The sequence below is a fragment of the Rhinatrema bivittatum genome, chromosome 6, assembly GCF_901001135.1.
Source record: "Rhinatrema bivittatum chromosome 6, aRhiBiv1.1, whole genome shotgun sequence".
Taxonomy (NCBI): domain Eukaryota; kingdom Metazoa; phylum Chordata; class Amphibia; order Gymnophiona; family Rhinatrematidae; genus Rhinatrema; species Rhinatrema bivittatum.
Window position 1 is genome coordinate 246,638,372 of NC_042620.1, and position 19,830 is coordinate 246,658,201.

The 19,830-nt window shown below is 44.2% G+C and overlaps 1 protein-coding gene across 3 annotated transcripts in view; it reads left to right on the forward strand.

Annotated features, from left to right (window-relative positions):
- Positions 1 to 19,830, forward strand: part of MCM3AP (minichromosome maintenance complex component 3 associated protein) — a 248,152-nt gene that overhangs the window by 5,589 nt on the left and 222,733 nt on the right. For 2 of the 3 annotated variants that reach the window (XM_029606724.1, XM_029606728.1), the window contains exon 2: positions 9,238 to 10,453. In XM_029606724.1, coding sequence (XP_029462584.1) covers positions 9,241 to 10,453 — 1,213 coding nt within the window. In that variant the 5' untranslated portion in view covers positions 9,238 to 9,240. The remainder of the gene's footprint in view (positions 1 to 9,237; positions 10,454 to 19,830) is intronic. The other variant, XM_029606727.1, reaches the window with a different exon arrangement.

Sequence of the window (19,830 nt, forward strand, 5' to 3'; positions counted from 1 at the left end):
TCTGCGCGCATAATGTCACACGTATACATATGCGCACAACTTAATAAGTGCAGAACACAGGAAAAGCTGGGCACATAGGCTGTGCATGCGCCTCGCCGCACCCTGCCTAGGCGCTCAAAATCTGTGGGCATAAAAAATTTTAAGCATGAGCTGATAAAACACACAGTTACTGCCGCCAGTGGTGCCGGGAACCAAGAAACATGCACCTTTCTCTCTGCGCTGCTTGTCTTATCAGGGCTTTGCAGTCTGACCTGGATTCCAACTTATGTCAGCACTGTGAGGAGGCCCAAGGAAAGTTGGTATCCCTTGACCTTAAGACCGGCTCCTCCCATTCAGAAGATGGGTTAGCCAGAGCCTTAACTGGAAGTACCCCGGATCTGAGTACTTCCTTGACTGGGTCATCCATGGGAGAGGGAAATACAGCGGCACCTACCCCAGTACATCCTGGGCTAGGCATGGACCCGGTTCCTTTCTCTTGGGTGGAATTTTTCCAGGGCCTTCAAGCCTTCGTACAGGTGCAGTCTACTACCTCGATTGCCCCTGTCCGGATGGACCCTCAGCCGGTAAGCCCTCCCTCTCCCAGTCCTATCGGCAGACCTCAAGGATTGCCTCGCCCTTACCAGGTGCATCCCTGGTAGGGACCCAGATGGCTCAGATGAAGAGGACAATCTGGACACCTTGGAAGAAGGGGAAATTCCTCCTAGGTTGGTCGCCACATCTCAAAAAAGATATAGTTGCAATGGAGAAGGTACAGAGAAGGGCAACCAAAATGATAAAGTGGATGGAACAGCTTCCCTATGAGGATAGGCTGAAGAGATTAGGGCTGTTCAGCTTGGAGAGGAGACGGCTGAGGGGGGATATGATAGAGGTCTTTAAGATCATGAGAGGTCTTGAACGAGTAGATGTGACTCGGTTATTTTCACTTTCGAATAATAGAAGGACTAGGGGGCATTCCATGAAGTTAGCAAGTAGCACATTTAAGACTAATCGGAGAAAATCTTTTTCACTCAAAGCACAATAAAGCTCTGGAATTTGTTGCCAGAGGATGTGGTTAGTGCAGTTAGTGTAGCTGGGTTCAAAAAAGGTTTGGATAAGTTCTTGGAGGAGAAGTCCATTAATGGCTATTAATCAATTTTACTTAGGGAATAGCCACTGCTATTAATTGCATCAGTAGCATGGGATCTTCTTAGTATTTGGGTAATTGCCAGGTTCTTGTGGCCTGGTTTTGGCCTCTGTTGGAAACAGGATGCTGGGCTTGATGAACCCTTGGTCTAACCCAGCATGGCAATTTCTTATGTTCTTAACCATATCGAACCATGTTTGTGTCTTTTTTTCATAGAGACGAATTGCTGGCCTTGGTTTCCCAGACCTTGAAGATGCTGGGAGTCCTTGGGATCGATTCTATGATGGAACCAAAGATGAATCCCATTTTGATTTCCCTACGGAAAGCATCTTTTTAATTTCTGGTACTGGAAGCCATCCAAGAGTGGATTGACCTTGAATGGGATGCCCCAGAAGCAAGTTGTAAAGGGGGAGCGAGCGTTAGAAGCTCTATACCCACTGGATCCGGAAGTGAGAGAGCATTAGCATTTCTCTAAAGTGGATGTGCTGGTCTGTGCCATCTCTAAGCGAGCAACTATCCCTGTGGAGGGAGGGGCAGCCTTAAAGGATGCACATGATGGATGGAGTCCATCCGTCTATCGAGTCTTTGACGCAGTAGTAATGACCTTGCATATTGCTTCTTGTTGTGCCCTGGTAGCTCATTCGTGCCTACTCTTTCAGGAGGTGAATTCCAGAGCAGTTATGGAACCTGCTGCCACCTTTTTAGCAAACAAAGGCTTGGATCTAGTCCGTAATTTTGGCCAGAGGAGTGGCCTCAGTGGTGGCAGCCAGAAGACAGCTATGGCTGCGGAATTGGTTAGCAGACGCATCCTCCAAGGCCAATCTTACAAAGATACCCTTTAAAGGATCACTCCTTTTCGGAAGCTAATTGGAAAAGCTGGCCAGTAAATGGAATGAGTTTCCAGTCCCCCGGCTACCGGAAGATAAGAGGAAGCAGTTATGGCTCCCCTCGCCTATGAGGGGCCAATCCAGGGGCTCCCGATGTTTTAGTCCCTCAGAAACTCGACATTTCAGAGGTCTCGGCCCTTTGGAAGGTCGCAGTCCTTTCATGGTTGACAGCCCAAGAGAGGGGGCAGGCTTGGGTTCAGGTTCGTCCCAAACCTCCCAATGAATCAACCCACCCTCAGAACGAGGATATAGGGAGGTTGACCCAGCGGTGGGTCGAGATTACCGGACAAATGGGTACTGGAGGTCATACAAGAAGGATATGCGCTGGAATTTCACAGCACTCCTCAGGACATATTCATTATGTCTCCTTGCCACTCCCAGCACAAGAAGCAGGCAGTGGAGATTACTCTTTTAAGGCTCCTCAGGATGAGGGCTATTCTCCCAGTACCTGCACCCCAGGAAACTTTGAGGCATTATTCTGTCTATTTCATCGTACCCAAGTAGGAAGTTCCCTTTTGCCCCATCCTGGACCTCAAGAGTGTCAACAACCATCTATGAGTGAATCATTTCTGCATGGAAACCTTATGCTCCATGATAATGACCGTACAATTGGGAGAGTTCTTAGGCCTCGGATCGGTCCAGGGAGGTTATCTACATATTCCAATCCGTCAGGAACACCAACTTTTGTGGTACTGGGTCACCATTATCATTTCTGGGCACAGCCCTTTGTCCTAGCCGTTGCCCCTAGAACATTTTCCAAGATTATGGTGGTCATTGCGGCAGCATTGAGAAAAGAATGGATCCTGGTGCACTTATACTTGGACGACTGGTTGATCCAGGTCAAATCCTTGGAAGAGAGTCTGTGGGTGACCAACAGGGTGACCACCTGTTGGCCCAGGAATGTGGACAGAACAAGAGGCCCTCTGGAACATCAACCGCCTGGAAACCCGAGCAGTCAGATTGGCATGTCTACAATTCAATACACAACAAGCAAATGAGAGTAATAAAAAAAATCACAAAAACACCAAAGTGCTCTCACCCAAAATTTTATTTTCAAATTTACTACCTATTGTAGACATCTATGACTAGATTTAAAAAAATATATATTTCAAAAATGGAGGAAAAGACCTCAGAATAATAGCAAGCACAATCCACTTTGAAAGCTTACTCTACTTTAATTATTGGTCAAAAAACCTCCAACCACATTTTATTCACAATCACTTCTGATAGCTCTTTTATATAAATATTTTTTATATATGTGCTTTTTTACTTTATATAAAAAAAACCTTCAATGGAACCTCAAGCAGTATAGATTGCTGAATCTTGAAAAAAATACTTCAATGTTCTACACAATGGGTAACAGCAAAAAATGTCATTTGACTTAAAGTTTTTTAAATCAAATGAATCTCTGGTTGAAATATCACTTAGCTGAGTCGATGTTCATATCAATGAACCGATTCGATATCCATCTCAGTTCTTCTAAATAGAATGCTGACATTGGCCAGTGTTTCGCCAACAGGCTTCATCAGGGCATCTTAATCTCGAGCATAAGTCAAAACGTCATTATTACACAACGCATCCAGCAATTCTATTCTCTACCGGAGTTCCCAGCTCTCAGAACCTCTTCAACAGCAAGCCTGTCAGATCACCCGGACATCTCAAGAATTTTAAATGCAAATAAAAGTAACAGTCTTAAGACTGATGGTTTTTTTTTTTTAATTCTTTATTTATTGATATTTTCAAATTTACATATAAAGAAAATATTTTAAGATACAATTGCTTAATACATTTATATAATAAATGAATAAATGAACATCTTGAGTCATACCACTCAAATAAGTATGAAATGAAAATATATAAGTATTAGTTTACAGTTTTTCAACACCATGAAATTGGAGAAGTAATAAATTATTACTTATCCTATAAAATAAAATAAAATGAAATAAATCTTAAACTGAAAATTGGTGAATCAATTCTTTAGGAAAAATGAGGCTGAATATTATTTAGAATCTGATTAGGAAGAATAATTGGAGAAATTTTTAACAATATCATTTAAAATAACAAAAGCGTATCACATAGACAGCTGGAATTATATTTATATTTGACCAGATTATTGCTGTACCCCACTAGATGGCACATTGACAGGGGAGGACTCAGCTATAGGCAAGTCTGTTTCTGCACTAGGTATTTGGGACTCAACAAATTGTTTCAAGTGTTCTATTTGATAAAAAATATAAGAATTTACCCCCTTCTTTATCTCGCATCTACAAGGATATCTCAAAAAGAACAAAAACCCTAAGGATATAATTTGTTGGCGCATTGCCAGAAATTCCCTTCTCCTTGTTCTAGTTATTGGAGCCAAGTCTGGGTATAATTTGACTGCCTCCCCGTAAAACATCGTTGGAAACTTTTTAAAATATTTCCTCATTACACCGTTTATATCTTGAGATGTGATAAAGGATACTACAAGTGTATTACGGTGAACAACATCTAAAGTTGATTCTTCGAGGAAGTTTGTAAAATTTACAGGAACTTGGGATTTTTTAGTCAAGAAATAACAAGAATTAATAGAGGGAAGATCATCTTCCTTATATAGTAATACCTCTCTAAAGTAACGTTTTAGAGAGATATAGGGAATTTCACCAAGGACCTGTGGAAAATTTACAATCCGTATATTTAGATGACGCACTCGGTTTTCCAATATCTCTAGACGCCTAGAACTTGCAATTTGATCTTTGATTAGGGAAACATTCACTTTTGTAATGACACTATGTTCTTTTCGTTTTCATTTATTTTTTGCAACATTTGGGTATTCTGAGTTTGAGCATTTGATAATTGACCTTGAAAGTCAGATGTCACATTGTCTATTTTCCTCTCTAACCTAGATACCACCAGTCTTAAACTATTTACTGCCTCCAGTATCTTATCTAATGTTACCTGCCCCTCCAAGGGGGGTTGTTGTGTTAAAGTTTCAACAGTCCTTGGGACAGATGGGCCCTCTGGTTCCATCTCAACACTCCTTTCATTGGGTGGCGACGGAGCCACTCCATCCTCCTCGCTGCGTTGTATCGGGGGTAAACGCGTGTCCGGACTGAGGGACGCCTCTTCACGGGAGCCACACAGTTCTCCATTATGTGCCCCAACGGAATCATCAGCTCCTCCTTGATTTTCCAGCTGAGTCAAAAATTTAATAATCTCAGGTTGAGTCAGGGCAGAGGATACGGGCGTTGAGGGAAACACCCTAATCTTTCCCTTCCTCTTTGCTGGCATTGCGAGATTATTTCGATCTTTGAATCTATGGCGCTGATTCTAATAGGTGACGTTGAAATAAAACAAAGTTAGTGACCTGGCCAATTCGGCGCGGCTTTGGTGATGCGCCGGCGGCGGCTACGCGCCGGAAAAAGTGCCTTTTAGTAGAGTACTTCCGGTGCTGCGACTGACGTCAGGGCTGACACGCAAAGGGCTGAAAAAAGCAGGTAATCCTCCGAATTTTCTGTTGCCAGAAAGTAGCAAAATAGTCTCACCAACAGCCTCTGCTGAAGCGTGGCAGCAAGTGCCCTTTAGTAGAGTTCTTCCGGTGCTGCGACTGACGTCAGGGCTGACACGCAAAGGGCTGAAAAAAGCAGGTAATCCTCCGAATTTTCTGTTGCCAGAAAGTAGCGAAATAGTCTCACCAACAGCCTCTGCTGAAGCGTGGCAGCAAGTGCCCTTTAGTAGAGTTCTTCTGGTGCTGCGACTGACGTCAGGGCTGACACGCAAAGGGCTGAAAAAAGCAGGTAATCCTCCGAATTTTCTGTTGCCAGAAAGTAGCGAAATAGTCTCACCAACAGCCGCTGCTGAAGCGTGGCAGCAAGTGCCCTTTAGTAGAGTTCTTCCGGTGCTGCGACTGACGTCAGGGCTGACACGCAAAGGGCTGAAAAAAGCAGGTAATCCTCCGAATTTTCTGTTGCCAGAAAGTAGCGAAATAGTCTCACCAACAGCCTCTTGACTGATGTTTTTTTTATCAGATACACTGACAGGCTTGCCGACACCTTTAGTAAAGGCTATTCAGACTTGGTATTTTTCTTTGCTGTTCCCCTTTCTTTTAATTTTTGATTAGTGGCTTATATTAACCAGCAAGGTGGTACCAGGAGTCAAGCAGTTTCCTTGGAGATCTTGAAATAATTCCATTAGGTGGAGCGTCAACTTTTGGCCCTATCCATGTCTCTTGTGGCCAGTGTGGAGAATGTGCAGGCAGATTTTCTTAGTAGGGACATTCCCGACAGCTCCCATTCCTGAGGAATGGGAGTTGTTGGATGGAATGATGGTCCTGATTCAGAAGAGGTGGGAGGGGTTCCTCAGCTGGATTTGATGGCAACCAGGGCAAACTCCAAGACTCCTCAGTTCTTCAGTCAAAGAAGGGAGATGGGATCAGAGAGTCTTGATGCTCTCTGTCAGCCATGGCTACCTGACATTTCTGTTGTACCCATCATAGCCACTGATAGGCAGAGTTCTCAGATGGGTAGAGATTAATTGTGGAAAGGTGATCTTAGTGGCCCCAGAGTGACCTTGGTGGCTCTAGTTTGTGGACTTAGTAAATCTGGTGATGGACGGGTTTTTAAGATTAGAGCATCTTCCAAGGTTGCTCCATCAGGGAGCAGATTAGGCGATCGCTTCTGTCTTGTGGTCTGGCTTTTGAGCGGAAACTGTTAAGGCAGTGAGGGTATTCTGATAAACGGGCTGATACAGTAAAAGTCGCTCTCCCGGCAACTTATCCAGACAGTGTCATCTTATCCAGACAGTGTCAGATTTCTGAGACAAGTGGTCTCTTCATGGAAACTTAATTTGGTCCTCAGAGCCTTATGCACGTTGCCCGTTGAAGAGAGCGACATTGAAGGCTTTCACTCTAAAGTGGCTATGTATTCAGTGAGGCATATCTCTGAGCTGCAGTCATTGTCTTGTAGGGATCTTTTTCTCCAGTTTTCAGAAGAAGTAGTTTCCTCTTTTTATTTGAGTCAGTCGATTGAGTTGCTTACATTCAGAAGTAGGTCATTGTAGTCTTCTCCACATGCCCGAGAGCTTCATGTATTGGATGTGTGCAGACTACTCTTGCGGTATTTGAAGGTCACCAACATTTTTCACAGAACGGATCATCTGTTTGTTATTTTCAGCGGACAAAACAAAAGGGAAAAGGTGTCGAAGGCATCCATTTCCAGGTGGATTAAAGAGGCAATTGTTTCCACTTACATGTGCAAAGGAATGCCGCTTCTGGGGGGAACATGGACTCATTCCACTAGAGTGCAGGCAGTGTACTGGGCTGAGTGCAAGTTGGTTTCTCTGCAGGAGACCTGTTGCGTGGCTGCTTGGCCTTCATTGCACACCTTTTAACAGACATTACTGGCTGGATGATAGGACTTCAAACTCTGCTGGATTAGGAGAGGTTGTGTTGCAAGCTGGTGTTTTGGGTGCCTGTTCAGTATAGAGAAGATTGAGTACATCCCATGTGTCTGGACTGATCTGGGGGATGATAAAGAAAAGAAAATTGGTTCTTCCTGCTAATTTTTGTTCTTCGAGTCCCACAGATCAATCCACAGATTCACCCTCTGTTTTCCAAAGATTGCTCTACTCTGTGCATGTGTTACTCAGGTTCTTGCCTTGGTTTGGAATTCAGATGCCTCTTTGAGAGGATGTTTCAAGTTTGTGTTTACCCCTCCTCTTGGTCGTGTTATAGAGGGGATTCTTGTAAGTTGCGTAAGTTTTGTATTTTGGCTTGGATTCAATTTATACTGATTGACTGCAGATGGCACACTATATTAAGTATCATTGGTACAATAGCTTTTCTTCTCTGCCACCATTTGCTGGTTGAGGAGAAAACCCCATGTGTCTGGACTGATCTGTGGGACTTGAGGAGCAAAACTTTAACAGGCAAGAACCAATTTTCCTATAGGTGTATGTTAGGAAAACACCAGAAAATCATCCCTTCCCTTAGTGCTCTCTTGCTCTTTTTTTGCCTACCCTGAAATCTCTGCTTTCTTTTTGTGCCTTTTCCATGCTAATGACTCCTCAGTTGCACAAACATATATATATATTTGATTCAACTAGAAAAGTTATCCACCTGTTCTGTGAAAACACTGATATTTAGTATCCCCAAATAACTCCTAATTAACTAGAAAATAAACATTTGTTGATTAAATTATAAATAACTAATCAGAAGCTTTATATATATGGTATAAATAATGAACCTGCTCTTTTTTTTTTTTTATAACATTTTTATTGATTTTGCAGAAAACTCAAATGTACACAACCAGTAATATTTAACAGTTGTCATTTAAACACATCCGTAGACATCAGATATTCTCCGTAAAACCACCAGTGAACATTAGCTAATGAAAGAAGTAATGCCAAAATAGGGGGAAATACAGTACAATGATACAATAAAGGTGGATGAATTGGATAATGAAATCCGCTAGATCGACATATATCGCACTTGAGTCCTCTCCCTTTATTTCCAGTTCCCTCCCCCCCTTAGCCCCCCCCCACCCCCCGAAGTTATCTTTATAGTCTACCATTACTACATACAACATCCTATAAATGTCATCTCTTCCCATAAATTAAAAATAAATGTAAGTACAGAAGATGAAATAGAGGTATATAATGTTATGCCAGTTTATGCCTTCATCGAGTAACCACCCATCGCTTAAGACTATGGAATATGGGATTGCAAAGTACTGAGATGTTGGACTACCTCCTTAGGTTGACTCTGCAGATAGGCAGACCATATATCCAAGGTAACCTTCTGTTTCTGGACATTCAGGGTTTGCGCTGTCATATGCTCAAAAGTGCCTATCTGTAAAAGCTTCCTGTTCCAGTGCAATAAGCTTGGAGGATCCATAGAGATCCAATTACTTACAATTATGTGTTTGGCAATAAGACTGAACCTGCTCTTTTAATTCGTTAGGATTCATTTTGCACTTGTTTGTGTGAGGTTACAATCAGTTTGCTTTTATGTATAATTTTTTCTCCAACCGCCTAAATGGACAGTAGTCTGTATTCCAAGTTTTGAGTGAGGATTTGTTTTTGTTTTTATTTGTCCATAGCACTGATAATATAAATGTTCTCCCTGCCCCCCTAATTTGGCAGTAGTTTAAGGGTAGATTTGAGGCACGGGTGGCAATAGTGGGGAGGAGGCTGGGAAAAAGTTGTCATTTTGCATGTTCTTGAAACTTTATTTTGTGTGATTTGTTTCAGAAGATGGGAACAAACAATCCTTTCAGTGGACAGCAGTCGGAATTCTTCCCAGTATCTTCTAGTTGTAATTCAGCTCAGCCCCTTCCCTTTGGACAGAGAAGCAGGGGAACTGGCCAGAGCCTTCCCTTTGGACAGAGTAGCAGAGGAACTGGGCAGTTCCCTGTCTTAGCTCAGCATTCAGGATTAAGTCAGACACCATCTGGACAAAACTTGGATTTTGAAGAGTCCACCAACTTTGGACAGTCTTCTGTATTTACACAACACTCTGAATTGGGTCAGGGTACTCTGTATGTGGCCAGTTCTCCACCAGTTGACTCTCTAAGTACTGGAAATCAAGGTTACAGCTTTAAATCTTCTATCCTTGGAAACATTCCTGCTGCATCTAACTTGGGGGTGAGATCTGGAGAAACTCAACTGGGCTCCAACGTGAACTTCGAACCTCTTGAAAGAGCAATATTTAAGCCAATCTTTGGTGCTTGTTCAGAAGCAGAGAAACCATTTAGCCAGACAAACCAAGTCTCTTTCAACTTCTCGAAACCTGTTAGCAGTGGATCTGGAGGACTAGCACCAGTAAGTTTTTCCCAGTTTACCAGCAATTCAAGCACAAGTACAAGTTTTAGTTTTTCAAAACCAGCTCCGTGTGGCAGCCAGTCAGGCACTTTTGTCTTTACATTACCAACTGAAAAAGGTGAAGAGGAAAAACAAGACTCCAAGCCATTCTTCGCCAGTACCAGCAGCAGTTTCACTAACTTTTCCTCCTCTGGACCCTTGTCTTTCAGAGAGTCCCTTCAGGCTAGTAAGACAAGCCACTGGGGAAATGAAGAAACAGCTGCTGGAGGAGCTTCTAATGAACCATCACAGAATCTTGCTAAAGGAACAAAGAGAAAGGAGAAACTAAGTCCTGCCACCAGCAGAAAGGAGCGCTGTATTGTGGAATCTGATTCAGTATCCAGAAGTAACTACCAGCCTGTGAAGCGTTCTGTTCGACTGAGCAGACCTATTCGGGGCGGGGGTCTGTTTGGCCGAACACTGAAAGATGTGTTGAAGAGCAACATAGAAGGAGGGCGCTTTGAAAAAAGGGAGAGATGGAAACAAGAAGTCTCCTGTGAGTCTGGGGAACCAGAGCCCACAATGCTAGGCCCAAATCAACTCACTGCTCCTACATTACGAGCTGTAATGGTGAGAGAGGAAGAGGCTCAAAAAAACCCAAAGAGAGGTAATGCTTATTGTAGGAACTTATGTGTCTGTCAATGCCATCCTGTTTCTTCTCCTATCTAGTAGCTTCTGGGCTTCTGCAGTGCTCTAAGCTATCTGTCATGCCTCAGCTTTGTTTTTCAGTTATATAGGATGAAATGAGGGTATATAGTATCTCAGAAAAGGAGAAATAACATCATGGGGCAAGAGGGGAGGGTATGGAAGATGAGTAATTTGTTTTGCAAAGAAGTCAAATTATCATAGGAACTCTCTCTCCCCCCAGTAACTCAGCAGCATTTGCCAGAGCTGAGCAGGCATGCTTGCAGAGTCACACTGCTAGGTGTCACTGCCCCCCCAAAAAAATTAGAAATTATTATTTTAATTTTGAGGATGCCTTCTAGGTTGCTTGCAGGCTCATCAACTGATGGGCACATGGGCAGATTTGGAAATTAGAAGGTAAATCTTGTGCTCCCAAACTATTAATAATGCATTTGAGGTGTTACCAAGGGCTATATATGGAGCCTATTGATGATTAGACCTCAGGTGTGAACACTTTAAAAATACCATCTTGGAAGCCCAGACCAGATGTACTTCACACATTAAAAGCAGAAGGAAGGCCAAATAACTGCTGGTATAGTTAAAAGATGAGGTAAAAGAGACAAAAGAACTTTAAAAAATGGAAAAAGGATCTAAATGAAGAAAATAGGAAAAAGCATAAGTATGGGCAAGTTAGATATGATAGATAAAGCATGCAAAAAGAAAATTTGAATAGAAGCTTGCCATAGAGGCAAAAACTGATGATAACTTTTTTTCAAATCTTCTCAGGCATTCTGGTTTGGATGTGAGTTGTTTGGACTGTTAGGTGATTGAGGGGTAAAAGGGAAGACAAGACCATAGCGAAAAGACTAAAGGACTCATTTCCTTCAATATTTACAGAAGATGTTAGGGAGGTAACTGTTTCAGAAACAGTATTTTAATGGTGATTCAGAAAAACTGAAATAAATCATGGTGAACCCGGAAGATGTAATAGAGAAAATTTACAAACTAAAGAGTAGGAAATCATCTAGAGCAGATGGTATATACCTCAGAGTTCTGAAAAACTAAAAAATAAAATTGCAGACCTTTCATTAGTAATTTGTAACCTATCATTAAAAACATTGGTTGTACCTGAAGATTGGAGAATGGCCAATGTAACACCACTTCTTGAAAAGGGTTCTGGGGATGATCTGAGAAACTATAAACTGGTGAATCTGGCATCAGTGCCGGGAAAACTTGTAGAAACTATATTTTAAAGAACAACATTACTGAACGTATAGATATACATGGTTTAATGGGACATAGCCAACATGGATTTCTCCAAGCGAAGTCTTACCTTACTAGTCTGCTATGTCTTTTTTTTGAAGGATAATAGATAATGGGTAGCCTGTGGATATGGTATATTTGAATTTTCAGAAGGCATTTGACAAAGTCCCTAATGAGAGACTCCTGAGAATATTAAAAAATTACGGGATAGGAGGTAGTGTCCTATTCTGGATTCCGAATTGGTTAAAATAAAGGAAACAGATTAGGACTAAATGCTTAATTATAAATTACTTCACTCATTGTTCCCTTTTCTAGATAATCAGATTTGCAGACAAATTATTCCAATTTGTTAAATCCCAACAGCTAAATTTTAAATCCTCTGAGCACGGTGAAAACGGGGTTATGCGCACAAGAGCCAGGCCTCTATCAAGGGGCGGTCCAGGGGGTGGGGAAGAGCAGGAGGCCATTGGTAGAGCGGCCATTTTGCCGCTGTGCCGGGGTATCGCATGCTGGCAGCCTGCCGGCGCACGCAACTTACATCAGCTCAGGAGCTGGCGTAAGTTCAGAAATAAAATAAAAAAAGGTAGGGCCTTCAAAGGGTCGGGGAAGAGGGAGGGGGAGGGTAGGTTGGGGGTAGGAAAGTTCCCTCCCAATCCGCTCCTTAATTGGAGCGGACTGGGCGGTAACTGGCTGAGGCCCGATCTCGTCGCTTCGCGTAAATAGGCAATTTTGCCCCTCCTTTGCGTGCCGGCCTGGATTTTATAACGTGCGCATCCATGTGCGCGCACCGGAGAACATGAACACCCTCAAGAGTATTGCGAGAAATTGCAGGAGGCCCTTACAAGACTGGGCATCGAAATGTAGTAACATAGTAAATGACGGCAGATAAAGGCCAAACAGTCCATTCAGCCTGAGCAGCATTGCTCATGGTATTAGCTGCTGCTCAGTGCACAGTTGCCATGCTCTTGCTACCCTAGGAGCCCATTGTTGACTGCGGGTTAGCGTCTTAAACAAGGCTACTGGAAGCACAAAGCACCTAAGTCCTTCCACCAGCCCCTGACTCCCCACGGTCTCCCTGATTTAGTTCTTTTATTAAACAGCTTGTAGTGGACCACCAGAGGTGGCAGTAGTGAGGTAGTCTGGATGTAGCAGTCTCAGGACCCTCGGCATGGCTTTATAAACAAGCTTTCTTGAAAGACAAAAGAAAGAGGTGCGTTAGTGCCGGGCGCACCCACGTCTGCCGCACGCACACTCTGGATCACATACCGCTCGATACTGTAATTAAATGGCATGCAAATGCAAGCCGCGTCCATGAAGCGCAATCCATTTTACTGTATAAGCGCTGTACAGCGCCTATACAGTATCCTGAGTGCGCTGGTACCCGTCATTTCAAATGACATTTGAAATGACGGGTACCAGGAAGTGGATACAGGAGAAGGGCTGACTGACCCACCTAACTCCCCCCAAACTTTCCGCCAGCCCCCGCTCACCTGCCCTGGCCGCGTCCATCTCCCGCGCTGACAGCTCCGGAGCAGCCCCCAGCCAGCCCCGCTTCACTGCCTGACCCCCTCACTCCCCCGGGACAAGACCAAAGTGAATCGGGCAAACTTTCCGCCAGCCCCGCTCACCTGCCCTGGCCGCGTCCATCTCCCGCGCTGACAGCTCCGGAGCAGCCCCAGTCCTCTCTCCCCTCCTCCCGGGGACAGCCGGTGGCGACAGCGGGCGCTCCCCATGGCTCCCTATTCTCTTAAAGGTAATGTGCACGCTGTGACCGAGAATATTTAGAGAATAGTCTGTCTTCCACCTTTATTTCTTGGTTTTCCATTTTCTTTACTTCTATACTTCTTTTTCATCCCTCTGACTTCTTTCAGATCCTTCTTTAATCTCATTTCTCTTTTTTCAACTATATTTTTTCTTCACCTTGCCCCCTCCCATTTCTCACCCTTTATCTAATTTCCTGTCTTTTCACTTCCCTGTCTCTTCCCCTATTGATTCCCCCTTCTTTTTTGGTGGCTCTCACTCCCCCTCTCCCATCTAATGCTCTCCGACCCTTTCCCCCAAACTTTTCAGCCCTCATATCTTCTCTCTGGCTTACGCTACATCCCAGCCCTCAATCGTCCTCTGATTCTTTCCTCCTCATTTCCCAATCCTCTCCTCTTTCTCCCTTCCTTTTCCCCTGTATCTCCCAGCCTTCCACTTCCCTTTCTTCTCTTGATCTCCCTCCATCTCTCTCAGTCTGTTTTCCAGCTTATATCTCTACTCTTTGCTCGCCATCTCAGAGCAGCTACTGCAAGCACCAGGGGTAGTGGACTCTGGAAAAAAAACGGCTACAGGACCAAAGCAGAGACAGAAGGCACTGTGATGGACAGTGAAAGAGCTATATACACTCAGTCTTCATAGTTACTTCCTTTTCCTCCTGTCCAAGGGTAAGCTTCATTTCCATACTGGGAATCCATGTGATAGGGAGATAGGAATAAACTGTGCAGAAGCACAGCACCTCCATAATACCCACCGTATCCGCTGCAATTCCGCAGCCAACTGCCCATCATGCTGCTTTTGTGGTAGTGATGGCAATGTCAGGCTGCCCTCTCCTGAGTAGCAGCAGCAGTAGTGATGCCTTACATCTCCATTTTACTTCAGGCCAGGTAGATCAAGACACCAACAGGTGCATATCTCTATGAATAGTGAAAGGAATCTAGGATTTCTTTCTATTTTACAGCCCGTGACGTCTAAAATAAAAGGACCATTTTCCAATATTCCACTACTTTGGGGCATTCCCACCCTATATGGAAGAAGTGTCCCTCCTTCCCACATTGGTGCCCGTATCGCCCGTCAATGTCGGGGAACATCTTGCATAGTCTTAGGGGAAAAAGGTACCACTGATAGAGCAGTTTATAGCTGTTACGATGGCTTGTCTTAGTGACGGTATATAAAACCTAAATAAATAAATAAAATGAAATTCTCAATGACTCCTGATAAAACTAGGTTTTTCCCTGTCAGTTTATAGCATAATTCGTCTGACAAATCAAGCTGAAAACCAGGGAAGCTAAGGTCAAAATCCCACTTCTCCTACTGCTGTTTCTTTTGACCTTTGGCTAGTTACTTCACTTACCATTGCATCAGGTATCAACCTAGATTGTAAGTCCTCAGGGGACGAGATCTACCTGCTTATTGTATCTGAATTGTATCTTGGCATGGGTTTGGAAAGATGAGTAATTATATCCAAATCCAGAGGTACATCTCTGTCTTTTCTATGTTCTTTTGTTAAGTACTGTAGGCTGATGATGCCTCCTTTAATGCCTCTTTGAGAAGAATTCTGCAAGCAAAGTGGATTTGTTGTTTTGATATTGCCGCTAAGCTTTTTATTTATTTATTTATTTATTTATTTATAACATTTCAATAATACAAAGAGAAAAATACCTTTGTACAGAAACATCATGAGTTTTGAAAACATTCAGGTATATTTAAATATCAGAAAAATATTAAAGAAATCTTCCTTACTGCTAAGTTTAACAGTCCAGAAAAGATATGAAGAGAAACCATAAAGATACAATTTTTTTACTTGATAGCTGAGATTCTTTGAGTTTTCATACATCTTTGTGAGCTGTCCTATATCAGACATTACATTAATTATTAATGCTGGAGAAGAGCTTATTTTGATTAGCAGAAGATAATTAGGAGAGAGTCATGGAGGGACTCATTCCACTGTGGTCCACAGAACTCTGTCTACCCCTGCTGTTAGAAGAACTTTGACAGTCAGAATGAAGGTTTTCAGAATTAGAATTAACAGGTAAAAATTGAATCCTCTATCTTATGATGTCTTATTTGTAATCTATGCATTATAACTCTTATTAGATAAACATTTCTGTAGAAGTGCTATTATAAGCACATCCTGCTTATTGGAGCATTGTTTTTGTTTGGACCTCCCAACTGACTCCAAGCCAACAGAGACGTGTGGAGCCAGTCCTGGTCCTCAAACTACCAACCCTTTGCATCCTATTGTCAGGGTCTGCCCTTCAGATACTTTCAAGCTCCAAGCGGGGCTGAGCCCTAGGCATGGATGCTTGGTCCAAGCCAAGAACAGTTTAGGAATCTGCTGAGTTGTAGTGAGCTGGAGTTGCAGGCTAGGAACCAAAGCCTGGAAAAAGTTGCATACTGAAGCAGGTTAGAGTAGTATGCTGGAGTTGTAGGCCGGGACCTGTAGTCAGGAACAAGATGCACACTGAAGCAGTGCAAGCCAGAAGCTGGAATCAGAGCAAGTTTAACACTGAAGCAGGTTTGAATAGTGGTTGCAAGATGGTATCTAGTTGGGAACAAACTGTATACTGAAGCAGGCTTGAATAGTAAGCTGGAGTCAAAGAGCAGATCACAAATTTGAGACAGGAGGTTTAGGAGCATGCGACAGGGTAGCCTTTGGGTTGCTGTGAATAGCGTCCTGCTTTTCAGAAACCCCTTTTAGCTGAGTCCCAGCCAATCCCTGTTGCCCAGAGGTGTATCCTAAAGGGCTCTCTGAACCAGTCTTCTTTCCTACTATTTCTACTTGCTTCAGGTTCCCAGCAGGTCTAAAGTTTAGGGTGCCTGGCCTGAATGCTGAGGCTGATAACAGTTCAAGCCTCCATCAGCATCTTGCCCTAACACCTGTTTTCTTAGCATCCAGTTAGAAGAATCCAGAACAAGTGGGTTATTCACCTCTAACAGCAGATGGAGACGGAGCAAGCTGTTGTCACAGTATATATACCCATGCAGTGACATTACCCTGCCATTATTCTCCGTCTCCAGCAGATGGTGGACATGCATCTCCCCACTGGAGATTGCTTCATTTTAAAGAAAAGGAGAAATAAGGAAATAAATTTGCCCCGCTGTCCTGCAGTGATAACACATGGTCTCTTCTACAGTTCAGAATTCCTGGGATGATTTCTGAGATCTCTCAGATGAGTACTTTGGTCCAGTAGCTGGTTTTTCAGCTGCCGTGGACTTAGCTGGTTGAGCAGCTGAAAGGCAGCAGGTGCAGGAAGCTGAGCACAGTGTGTTGACAACACATGCCCTCTTCCCCCCCCCCCCCCCCACAGCCAGAGACCACCTTTGTACTCAGCCAAGTAGGTAAGTTTGAAAAAAACAACAAAAAAAAAAGATTATACAGAGACTTAGGAGGTTTTTGATGTGCAGGGCTTCCTTCTCCCCTGATCTCCGTGCTCGGCATGCTGGTCCAACATTTGTCACGTTCCGTGGGAGGTCGAGGGACCTGGGTAGTCTGGTGTGTTGAGCAGCCTCCTGAGGCTAGGCCCCGCTCCGAGGCTTTTGGCTGCACACTGCATGGTAGGCCGCAACGGCATTTCGTATGCTTTCTAAGGCTTCCTTCTACAGGATTGTTGGTCTGGCATGTGTGTCTAGCTGTGCGCCGTAGGGGGCCATGTGCTTACCTCTGCGCACAAGTGGTACTGTGCAATTAAGTCTTTTGAGCATGTATTTTTTGGGCGCTTAGTTAGACTCCTGGGTATGTGCGCCTAAGTTGAGTGCGCATAAAATAAAGTACAACAGCTAGATACACGCCTCCGGCCGCTGCTGAGCACACTGTCGGACATAATGGACCTGTACCTAAGAAGCCTAAGCATTTGTCTCTTTGTACTGCTTGTTATATTTGGGCATCTCAGCCAAGAGAGTCTGTTAACTTGTGCCAGCACTTTTTGGAGGCTCAGGAGGAATTGTCTTCCTTTGATTTCACTGAGCCTGGATTTCCCAGCCGGATGTGGGTCTGGGTAAAGATGACTCAGGTAGGGCGCCTGATTTTGGGACTCCCCTAACTGGTTCCTCAGCAGGGTAAGGTAGCTCAGTGAGTAGTCCTCAGGAACTTCCTGTTCTGGATACTTCTACTTTTTCATTGGTATATTTTTCCAAGGGTTGCAATCCTTTCTTCAGGTGCAGTCCTCAGCCCTGTTCAATGCTCCTAGAGCAGGGTAGCGGGACCTCTGGATAGAGATCCAGATGGCATGGATGATCCTGCCTCTCTTGAGGACAGTGAAATTCCCACTGGATTAGAACAATATAGAACTCTGTTACGGTTCTTTCATAGGGATGAATTGACAGCTCTGATTTCCCAGACCGTGAAAATTCTTGGCGTTCCTGGGACAGATTCAGTGTCTGAGCCAAAGAGAAATCCCATTTGGTTTCCTTGTGTAAAGCCTCTTGTTTTTTCTCTGTGATGGAGGCCATTCAATAATTGATTGATCTTGAGTGGGGTGCCCCAGAGGCTAATTTCAAAGGGGGTTGGTTTTTGGAAGGCTTGTACCTTCTGGAACCAGTGGTAAGAGAGTGCTTATGTTTTCTGAATGTAGATGCACTTGTGTGTGCAGTTTCCAAGCGGGCCACTATTCTCGTGGAAGGAGGAGCGGCCTTGAAGGATGCTCATGATAAAAAGATTGAGACTATCCCTAAACAAGCATTTGAAGCAGTGGCAGTGATCTTGTAGATCACTTCTTGTTGTTCCTTGGTGGCTTGCTCTTTTGCTTCTCTCCCAGGAGGTTGATGACTCTGGGGTAAACTCCAGGGCAGTTATGGAACCAGCTGCTGCCTTCTTGGCAGGTGCAGACTGTGATTTGATCCACACTTTAGCCAGAAATGTGGCTTCAATAGTAGCGGTAAGGCGTCAGTTATGGTTGAGAAATTGGTCGGCTGAGGTAACCTCTAATGCTAAGCTCACCAAATTGCCCTTTAACGGCTTGCTTTTGTTTGGCCAGTAAGTGAGTGAATCTCTGGTTCCTTGTTTGTTGTAGGATAAGAAGCAGGCACAGCGCTCCTTTAACATGAATGGTCATTCTAGAGGACCAAGCGTTTTTGGCCCTATAGAACAGCGACCTTTCAGAGGACTCGACCCTTCAGTAGGTCTCGGCCTTTCATCCACGACAACCCAGAAGAGGCACAGGCTCGGGTAATGGAACCTCTCGAGCCTCCCAATGAAGGTTTGCCGACCCACTCCCAGGAATAGGAGATATGTGGATACTTCTCTCTCTCTTTTATCAGAAGTGGGTTGAAATCATATCTGATCAGTGGGTCCTGGAGGTGATACGAGAAAGGTATGTGATGGAGTTTCGCAGTGTTCCTCTGGACGTGTTCATGGAGTCTCCCTGCCATTCCCTATAGAAGATGTAGGCAGTGGAGGTAAATTATCAAGGACTGTGGTCCCAGTGTCCATGTCTCAAAAAATATGGGGAGATATTCCATTTACTTCATTGTACCCAAAGAAGGAAGACTCTTCGTCCCATCCTGGACCTCAAGGGCATCAACCATCATCTGTGAGTGAAGCATTTTCATATGGAAACATTGCACTCGGTGGTAATGGCCGTGCAGTCGGGGAATTTCTGTCTTCTTTGGATCTGTCCGAGGTATATCTCCACATTCCCATCGAACTAGAGCATCAATGCTTCCTGAGGTTCGCAGTTCTGGGACACCACTTTCAGTTTCGGCTGCTGCCCTTTGATCTGGCCACTGCTCCCAGAACCTTTTCCAAGGTATTGGTGGAAGTTGCAGCAGACTTGAGAAAGGATGGAATCCTAGTAAACCCATATTTGAATGACTGGCTGATTCACACCAAATCGCTGGACAAGAGCCCCCGGATGACTCGCAAGGTGATTTCCCTGTTGCGGGAGCTCGACTGAGTGGTGAACCTAGCCATGAGCAGTTTTCAGCTTGCTTAGTCTCTGGAATACCTGGGGGTTTGGTTCGACACGAGACAGGGCAAGGTGTTCCTACTGGAATCTCGAATTCAGATGTTGCTAGCTCAACTCCATCTGTTGTTGAACATTCTGTGCCCGACTTTATGTTCTTACTTGCAGGTCCTTGGATTAATGGTGGCGACCTGGAAGTGGTACCGTAGGCGAGGGCGAATGTGCGTCCTCTTCATTGTTCCCTGCTGTTTCAGTGGAATCCGCAGTCTCAGGACCTTTCGATTCGGCTCCACCTGCTGATGGAGGTCTTCTCCCAACTGCAGTGGTGGCTGCAGGCAGATCATCTACGGAAGGGAGTTTCCCTATCCCCACCGAACTGGCTAGTACTGACAACGGATGCAAGTTTCTTTGGTTGGGGAGTTCAGTGTCAGGAGCT